The following is a 9,901-nucleotide window of genomic DNA, read 5'->3' as shown; positions in this document are numbered from 1 at the left end:
ACAGTTACAATACATTATAGCAGTAGAGATCTTTTGCTGACTCTGAAAAAGACCAGAAGAAAGATGCCCAGGGTCCCTGCTCACCTGCATGAAAATAGGCCTGCTGCACGTCCGTATGTAAGACAGCATTACAGAGAGACAGGAAGGACAACTGATTTTCCTTGCAGTGACAAACCATCATGTGTCCCCCTAGATGTGTTCAACAACTTGCAAGTGCTTTGGTAGAAGAGTGGGGTAACATCTTGTAGCAAAAACCGGACAATCTGGTACAGTCCATTCGGAGTTATACTGACTCCTGACACTAGAACAGCCCCAGGTTTACTAATTACTAATATAACAATATTTTTTTTTCTGTTGTTTCTTATAGGTTCTCACTTTTTGTTGTTGCTTTTCACATACATTAAAGGAGAAACACCATTCCCTGTATTTAGTGCCACATTTATTTTGGATGACGTCACAGCAGGATATTATAATTTAGAGACAAAGATCTGTCGCAAGAGGAAATATTACAAATAAAGATGATGTGGTGGATCCAAATGACTTCAATTCTATAAGTGATTATATGTATGTTTTTTATTTATGAGAAGATCAAAGTATCTGAGATCTGTCAACAATACTGATAGTAAGTTAATTTGGTTAATTATTACATAAATAGGTTAAAAAAACAGTCATGTGAATTAAAATTCTAGACTCAAGATTCTAAATGGCTCCTGAGGCTGAATGTGTTGAAATATCACTTTCTTTTCTAACAGGTCATGTAGTTTATCAAGTGATGTGTCTTTGTGAACAGAGGGATAATAAACCTGGGCAAATGATCAACAAAAGGGCTTTTAGAGGCTCTACAACTGATGAACTGCACTTTTTTGATGGCGAATTCACATATCAGGGTTCATTAAATTATACAGTACAATAAATAAAACCCTATCTAGAATTATCCATGTGGCATCTTGAGACATTATATTACCCAGCCTGCATAAAAACCTTAAAAAGTTACCTTAAAAATAGAGAAACACAAGTAAACAGAAAAGGTATAAAGCAGTCTACAGTATATAAGCACACATTTAAAAAAAAAATTAAATAGATAAAATTCCCTTCATTATTTTTCTCTGCCATCCGTTCCCCAGTGAAACCCAGAGTCAGGCTCATCCAGAATACAAACACAGACTTTGGATGATCTCGTGTGAGTTGTTTGGCAGCAGGATTTTTTCCCTCGTCACATAAACCTGACCCTGTTCAGAGACGGGCAGCCTGTATCTGATCATGAAATCACTGGAGGAGATCTGCTGCCCAATGGTGACGGCCGGGACGTACCAGATGAGGAAGAGTCTGGAGATCAACAGAGCAGAGAAACACAAATACACCTGCTCTGCCACACACCTCAGTCTGGAAAACATACTGGACGTCACTTTAGGTAATGAGGTCCCAGGTAGCCAGCGCAATCGGGCCAATTGCAGCTGAGTGTCGGCTCACTCGGCTGTGTTCTGGCAGCGGCTCACCAAATGTGAGCCAGCTCCGGCCCAGTAATGGTTGCCAGATTTGGCTAGGCTTTGGATGTGCAGATCTGGCCCGATTTGCACTGAGACACGGCACATTTAGCCACATTTGGCCCGATTACGGACCATAAGGGCTGGTCTGATTTTGGCTGAGATATGGCCATGCAGACCCGGCATATATGGATGTTATGGGGTAATTCATGGGGTCGGTGGGGATGCCATGAAAAGAAATGGTGTAAGGGCCAAACCCTTAATCTTTGTAAAGGTTACATATTTACTGTAGTTGACATGCATAAGTACATGTAGACTTAACAAGGACACTGTAAAATATGTATTTTATTTTAGTTGGAAGTAGATGCCATCTTAAGGATTTTAAGGTAACAATGTCATTTTGTGGAAAAACAAATTATTCAAAGCTCTGGTTTTATATCAAAACTGGAAGGAGTCTTTAATACACATATTTTAGAAGTTGTAATTCTGTATGAGTAAGTGTAAGAATATATATATATATATATAAGTATATATAAATCACACCAAACAAAATGGTACTCTTAGCCAGTACTGGCCCGAGTCTGGGTACTGAAACTGGGCCAACACCACCAGCATTGGGCCACAATCACACCGACGAGTGGCCCAATGCCAGTGGTGTCAGCTCAGTTTCAGTACCCAGACTCGGGCCAGTACCGGCTAAGTGTTTCAATTCTTGTCTGCGTGATTTTGGCCCAATGCCGGCAGTTTTGGCAGTCGGACTCGGGCCAGTGTATTTGGGCCAATTCTGGGGAGTCATTCATCCCATGTCCATGCCGACAAAATATATTTTAATTTATAATTGTATTTAATTTATATCATGTACTTAATTTCCATAAATAATTCTGCAGCTTATTATATTATACAGTGTCTTCATCAAAGCAGAATTATTCTGCTGCTTCTAGTAAGTACTTTGTATTAAATGTTTTTTTTTAAATAATGTTATTTTTCTATATTTAGTTTTGCTAATGTCTTATGACCATAGGTTTATATTTAAATACTTACAGTATAAGTCATTTGATATTTATTTTCCAGCATCTCAAGAAAACAAGGAACCAGCTTCATGAAGGTTATGTAGTTTGCAATTTTTAGCGTAAATTAAAGAAATGTGTTAAGATAACTTGAACCCCAAAACAACGAACTGCCGCAATTATTGTATTCTGTCATTGACTGTAGGTTAATATATATGCTTATTATTATTTCTTGTTTTTCAATAATCATTAAAACATATTTTATTGGTGGATTGGTGAAAAAAGACAAGTGCTTTTGTTCTTAAACAACACAGATTCACCAGTTACACTTTTTCAATAAATCACAATCATTCCTTCAATTTATTTATCACACAATATTTCACTCTTATAAGAAATCTCTTCTTTTTTGAATGCTACAGCATGAGTTTTTAAAGGATAACAGCCAAAGTGTGTCTTTATTCCCTGCTAAACATAACTGACACCCAGTGGTGTATAAAGTACCTAAAAGCCATACTCAAGTAAAAGTGCAGATATCTTACCAGAAAGTACTTAGTGTCTTTCATTCCAACATTAGAAAACATTTCTGGAATCTGCATCTGAAATAGCATTTAGATGTATTTACACAGTTTATGTATCTCAGAGGGGACATGGATGCATTTAAACTGCACGTACAGATTCATAAATAGGCCCAATGTTTTCTTTTTAACATAAAATGTTGAATACTGATATTTGAAATCATTTAAAACATGAAAAAAATAGTCGAAATGTGAATTTAAAACCGCCTGTAGGTGACAGCAAGTGACTGTTCAGTCATTGAGATTCAACCGATTCATTCAAACGACTGATTCATTCAGAAGAGCATTTGACTGGCTGCGTCCGAAACCGCCTACTCAATGAGTAGGTACTTAATTTCATTAAGTACTTACTTAACGAGCGCTAAAAGAGTAGATACTCTACAGCCAAATCTCGTTGAGTATGAATGTGATCCAGGCATCATCCGCCATGATGACTATCATGTGATCTACGACGTTATAACAAGCGCAACAGATACGAGCCACAGGTTTAATTGATCTCTCTGTAAATATTTTGATGTTTATGAAATTTCCTCATTTTGTGGTCTTGTTGAAGAAACAGCTGCCCTTTTATTGTGATTGTAGTATAACCAATACATTTTGGGTTGATTTAAATTTTTATATTTTTAACCCTACTAATATGACCCACAGTTTAATCCTTAAATATATTATTATTTATTACTAAAACCCAAAATCGTTATCTCTTGAATATGTTGTTACTTTATTTTATGTGCAAAATTTTTAATCCATAAGCAAAACCGGCTTAAATCTCCTGTTTTCCTCTTTTTCTTGCTGAATTTCTCTCATTTCATCCCTCCCGCTTATAAACAACAACAAATGCAATATTTTGAGGCATTGATTATATGAATATTATTATTATTCAAAGATATTTAACCTTGTCATTGTGCCTTTTTTTTCTGTGCATATAATGTATGCAAACCCATTATATTTGATGTTTTCTGCTTTTTGTCATTATGATTGTTCATTGTTAAAGATACTAGCATCTTTCCGAGCTTGTATGCAATTATAAGTTCTGCAGTAATAATAATAAAAGAACGTAAGATCGACAGGTGCACTAACACCTCATAGCATCAGTAACTCCACAACCCTACCTAGTAGTTTTCCTCAGTGTTTGCAATATGTGTAATATCTGCACAGAGACGTCGATCAGCTGCTAGAAGATCTTGCCTTTGAAGAAGACTATTAATTTTACACTCGAAAAATGTCATGGATGAGAAAGGGGCATCGAGGCTATTGTCTGAGTGCACAGAGAGGATGAGGAAGACCATGATGACACCCCTGAACCACACAATCATTAGGCAAGAGCAGGAGAACATGTGCGGGACAATCTGACTGCTGCTGTGTCTGCTCCAAACATCTGTGTGCCTGCTCTCCATGACCATGACTATCTGTAAAACATTTGTTGTGTAGTGGGCTAAAGCAGGTTACTGGTTCAATCTCTGCAGTCGTCACAACTGGTTGTGTCCCAATTAATGTTGTCAGCATTTCATTTCATATGTTTACAATTACATGCTAATTTTTGTCATAGCTTCATTACTTTTGTGGTGTAGTGGGCTAAAGCACTGAGCTGGTGAGCAGAAGGTTGCTGGTTCGATCTCCGCAGTCGTCACCACCGCTGTGTCCTTCAGCAAGGCTCTTTACTCCAGGTAGCTGCAGGGGGATTGGGGTCCCTGTAATAAGAGCACTGTAAATCACTTCGGATAAAAGTGTCTGACAAATGAATAAATGTAAGGTACTACTATAATATAAATGCTTACATATATTTCATACAGTTTCTATTTGGGGGGTTTAAAGGGTTAGTTCATCCAAACATAAATTCAGACATTATTTACTCGCCTCACTGTTCAATCCTTGTTTTGTTCTGTTTTTCTGAACACAAAAGGTGATTTTAGTTAAGTTTGTCCTGCTGGCTTGTTCATACAATATCAGTCGATGGGAGACTGACTTTCAGAAGTTGCTCTAAAGTAGTTCAACAAATGCGAATTTAAAATAAGGAACCGTGTTTTTAGTTTGTAATACGTACATTTGTAAACACCCTCATCCAAATTTTCCGCCATGTTCGATTATGACGCATCCTCTTTTTCTTCTTTATGATGTATCCTCTCGCGTGGCCTCCTGGGATAGAAAAGTATCCATCGACGAGCACTCAAGAAGCTGGACAGAAGCAGTAGGACATCCGGGAACTTCTCGACTACTCTTTTATGAATACTGAGGTTTCGGACATACTTACTCGCTCGCCTACTGCTTTTCGCCTACTATATAGTAGAGAAGTAGGCAGTTTCGGACGCAGCCACTGTGTTAATGAGTGAATCACTGAATCATTTTTATCAACCGATTCGTTCAAAAAGCTGATTCATTCAATAAGTAAACACCATTGCTCAGAGATGCAAAACAGTGCTGTGATCTTTGTTTGGAACGATTTTCGTTGACAAAATTGAGCAAAAACAAGCAATATTATGTCTAAAATATAAGCCACTTGTTGCTTTACTGAACTTGTATAAAATGATTATTTAATGTATTCATGCTGAAATCTGCAGAAAAACTTACTTTTTTCAAAGAGAAAAACAGTACTCTTTGTGTGATAATGGAGATAAAACCATTACTATTTGACCAGTAATATATGATCTTAACATGCCTCCATTTGGTGACTCGTTCGTGTAAAATAAATCTCTGTATTTGTCAAATCCCTGAAGAGTGGAGTATTCATATAAAACAAGCACCTATTTCTCTTTAAAATATTTAGCCTATTATGTTTTACACTTTGCTATTAATAATTACTGTGTATTTCCTCAATTAACTGAATCCCTCTGCCCCAACATAATATATCTGAGATTTAAATAAAATTGTGATGACCATCTGTACATTCCTATGCTTTAAAGGTGAAACAGAAAAAAACAACAACAACTGGCTGACATAAACATTTCTGACATGACTCTCATGTTAACTGAGGTGGTTCCAGGAAATACAACATACAACTTGTTTGACTTGTTGCAACTTTGTCACCTGGCACCTTTACTGAATATGTCTGCAGAGAAGGACATGATTTTACTATCTTTGAGAACAACATGAAGTTTTTAGTTTTCCTGTGTGTGCTGTCATTTCCAACAGCTGTTTTTACAGGTTGGATTTCATAGGCTTTGTTTCAGAATCAGTTGCAGTACAGGTTGTTGTGTTTTTTAATTTGTACATATGTTCATTTTAAACATGTACAAAATATTATTATTGTTTCAGTTTTATTGTAGGATCTCAACATGCTGACTGTTTGATTGCACATGAAAATGACTTTTCTTGTTACTGTTTCTCACAGGTTCTCACTCCTTGCGGTTCCTTGCTACTTACATTGAAGGAGAAACGCCATTTCCTACATTTAGTGTCCTATATATACTGGATGACATTGCAGTTGGATACTACGATTCAGAGACAAACAGCTATATTCCAAGGGGAAATACTACAAACGAAGACGAGGAGGTTGATTTCATAAGTTATAACATAAAGGAATATTTGGAACCTTTTATTTTGGGGAGACTAACAAGAAGGTTTGAGAACAAAACAGAAGGTAATGCAAGCATAAATATATGTATCTTGTTTCTTAAATCAGAATAAATAAAAGTTAAGTTGTAATAAAGCCATGAACAAACTGAAATGTTAAATATTTTGTTGGTTTTTGTTCAGAGTCAGAAATAAGACCAGAGTCAGACCTTTTACTGATCCTGAGTCATGAGGACAGTGGGACATGAAATAAGTTGCTGGAGACTGTTTTGACATCTGAGATTCTTCTCAATCTTAACAGGTCCTGTAGTTTATCAGATGCTGAGTCTGTGTGAAGTGTTGGAAAATGATAAACCTGGGCAATTGATCACTAAGATTGCTTTTGAAGGCTCCACAACAGATGAAATGCGTTTTTTTGATGGCACAATAACATTTCAAGGCATAGAAAAAGTGACACAACTACATCTAGAAATGTATAAATGGCGTCATTCGACTATACATTACCCACGCTGCACAATGAGTCTCAGGAAGTACCTAAAAAAGAGACAAACTCAAGGGAAGAGGAAAGGTAATCATCTGTGTTTCCCTCCATGCCTTTCAATACACACTAAGAATACCATAGTGTAGAAAACTAGTATTGTGGAATACTGTTATTAGATTGTAACATTTATGGGTAAAAAGAGTTTACTGCTTTATTTTATTTTAATATGTTTTGTTTTATTGTTTATTTGCTCTAAAGTGAAACCCAGAATCAGACTCATTCAGAAAAACTCAGATTCTGGAGGGTTTCGTGTGAGTTGTTTGGCAACAGGATTTTACCCTCGTCACATAAATCTGACCCTGTTCAGAGACGGGCAGCTTGTATCTGATCATGAGATCACTGGAGGAGATCTGCTGCCCAATGGTGACGGGACGTACCAGATGAGGAAGAGTCTGGAGATCAGAGCTGCAGACAAACACAAATACACCTGCTCTGCCACACACCTCAGTCTGGACAACAAACTGGACGTCACTTTGGGTAATGATGAGGTTGTACAAGAAATATAATCAAATAATCAAAATAAAAATGAAGTTAGTCTCTCAGTCTGCGGTTGATGTTTCAGAGTTTGATCACGGGGAACCATTTAAATCAGTGATTCCTTCAGTTCTGACAGTTTTGGCTCTGATGTTGGCGTTTGGGGCTGCAGCAGCTATAACTGCATGGAAAAGACAACCTTCAGGTAGGTCAGCAACTGAATTCCTTTAAGGCTTTATATATATATAATATTATCTTGTTTAAAAAAAAAACTATTATTTTTTAAAGTTTTTAATTTTAATTTGTTAATTTTATTTGGTGTTTAGATTCCTATATAAGTGGTTATTCTACTCCTAGTAAGTATTTTTAAGTTACTACCTTATTTGTTAATGAATATAAGTTCTGATTGTTTCTACTTTAATTGCCAACAGAAAACACTGATGCCACAAGACCATGTTTTTCCTCATTACATGTGATCCTGGCTATTTACTGTAATCTGGGTCTTTTACTTTGAGTTATTTTGTTCATGTTTTCTGAGGAAGGTGGAATGTCACACAACCAGTCCATGTTGGCATCTTATATGATGTAACAGATATCTGTGCTAAAATAGAAGATTTGTCACACTGTAACACAAGAACTTCCTCGAACACATGTGACATGAAAGCAATGTTAAGAAACTTTACTTCTAACTCAAGCCCAAACAGTACAGAGACCATAACAGCGTTATTTTACTTACTTTTTTGGAAGTGTAGCAGGTTGTCTTGCATGTGACGTGACAAGATTCCCAGTGCAGGGAATCTTCGTGGCAAAACTGACACTCGTCCTGTGGAGGTACTTGTGCAAACCTGTACACACTGTCTGGCATCTAATAACATTTGGAACAAAAAAACGCTGCTTTCCTGTGTGAACATGTTGCATTTAATTTCCCATCCCATCCTCCAAATAAAGCACATCTTTTTCTGATCCAATATTTCAGGTTCAGTCCCGTTTCTACATTGTATTTTCTGTTTAATTTGGCATGTTATCAGTGCATGTCTAAAAAGCCATACTGACATCTGGCTTGATTAGATGACATTACATGTCCACTTATCTGCATAACACTTTTATATTAGTTTTATTGTTATATTAAAAAAAATATGCTGTGTTCTTCACATTTTGCTGATGTTTTACTGCTAGATTCAAGCTACTGACTAAAGACTTCCAGCTTTATTGTGTATAGTAAAATTCATACAATAAGCTGTAATTTCTCATGAGCATTCACTAAAAACTGTATTTCATTTTCAGCATCTGAAGAAAGTGTGGAGATAAAATAAAAAGAAAAGAAAAAGTATGTGATGTCCTGACCCAAAACAACATGGATGGATGGAGAAACATCTTCAAACAACAAACAAAATATGTAGCCCGCTGTTTTCTTTCTTTTCTTTTTTTTTTATCAAGACAAAATATTAACTACTTTTTCCAGCATTTTACATATTAAAGTTACTAAATTTATGTTACACAACTCCTACTATAATTCACTTGTTGTTATTTAAAAGTTGTTTCTGTAATTCTATGTTTGCAGGTCTATTTGGTAGTTGGCCAGTGTTAATCAGGTTTCAGACAAATGTGAAAGGGGAATCAAGCTCTGTTTGTGGTGCAAAGGTTGTCTATCAGAAGCATTTATTTTTTAATGACTAGCTAAATATTAAAAGCTGTGAAGCTCAGTGAACACACACTAACCATATGTGCCCATGCCAGAGTGGAATGAGACTTGTTTATTTCATAATTGATAATTTGCCAGTGAGTGCTGACTGAAAGCATACAGTTATTCATGTCAGCAATATGAGTAAAATTCATATTTTTCTGATTTTACTTCCAATTGCTCCAAAAGTTTTAAAAAGACTTACAAAAAAAACCTGCTGCAAACTTTAATTAAAATTTGCCTGCAATTTACACTGCAAATATCTCCTCAAACCAAGTTTGACTCCTGCTCTTCACCATAATACTACAGCATTAGCAATGACAGGAGCTAAAAGAAACAAATTAAATGTAAGATCACAGATTAACTAGAAGGAGTGGTTAATAGCTAAACAGAACAATGATTTGAAGACTGAAAAGCACATAAATGATAACTAAACGATTATTTTATATGAGCTTATACAAATGCTCCGGTTACTGACGTAACCTCGGTTCCCTGAGATAAGCGAACGAGCATTGTGTATGGGGAAAACTCCTGTTTTACTCTGTACTGAAGCCTGATTTGTTCATGTTTGTGAAGCTGCACAAACCAATGGCGCTTTAGCCAGCCAGAAAGGGCAGAGTATATAAGTCGGC

The 9,901-nt window shown here is 36.3% G+C and overlaps 1 protein-coding gene across 1 annotated transcript; it reads left to right on the top strand.

The window, feature by feature from the left end:
• Positions 1-5,715: 5,715 nt before the first annotated feature.
• Positions 5,716-8,987, top strand: LOC107654778 (class I histocompatibility antigen, F10 alpha chain-like). The gene is made up of 7 exons (XM_016442028.1): positions 5,716-5,728; positions 6,392-6,640; positions 6,875-7,141; positions 7,313-7,591; positions 7,677-7,793; positions 7,915-7,944; positions 8,873-8,987. The coding sequence occupies exons 1-7, from the start codon at positions 5,716-5,718 to the stop codon at positions 8,899-8,901; spliced, it is 984 nt and encodes a 327-aa protein (XP_016297514.1). The 3' UTR covers positions 8,902-8,987.
• Positions 8,988-9,901: the final 914 nt, after the last annotated feature.

This window comes from Sinocyclocheilus anshuiensis, unplaced genomic scaffold, assembly GCF_001515605.1.
Source record: "Sinocyclocheilus anshuiensis isolate Anshui unplaced genomic scaffold, SAMN03320099.WGS_v1.1 scaffold1044, whole genome shotgun sequence".
Lineage (NCBI taxonomy): Eukaryota > Metazoa > Chordata > Actinopteri > Cypriniformes > Cyprinidae > Sinocyclocheilus > Sinocyclocheilus anshuiensis.
The sequence above is the reverse complement of the archived record's forward strand: the minus strand, read 5'-3'. Positions and strand labels throughout refer to the sequence as shown.

Bases quoted from the DNA above. Each gene is read 5' to 3' on its own strand.
- LOC107654778 (XM_016442028.1), top strand. The intron at 7,142-7,312 runs GTAATCATCTGT...TTTGCTCTAAAG, and splicing joins AACTCAAGGGAAGAGGAAAG to TGAAACCCAGAATCAGACTC. The intron at 7,592-7,676 runs GTAATGATGAGG...TTGATGTTTCAG, and splicing joins CAAACTGGACGTCACTTTGG to AGTTTGATCACGGGGAACCA.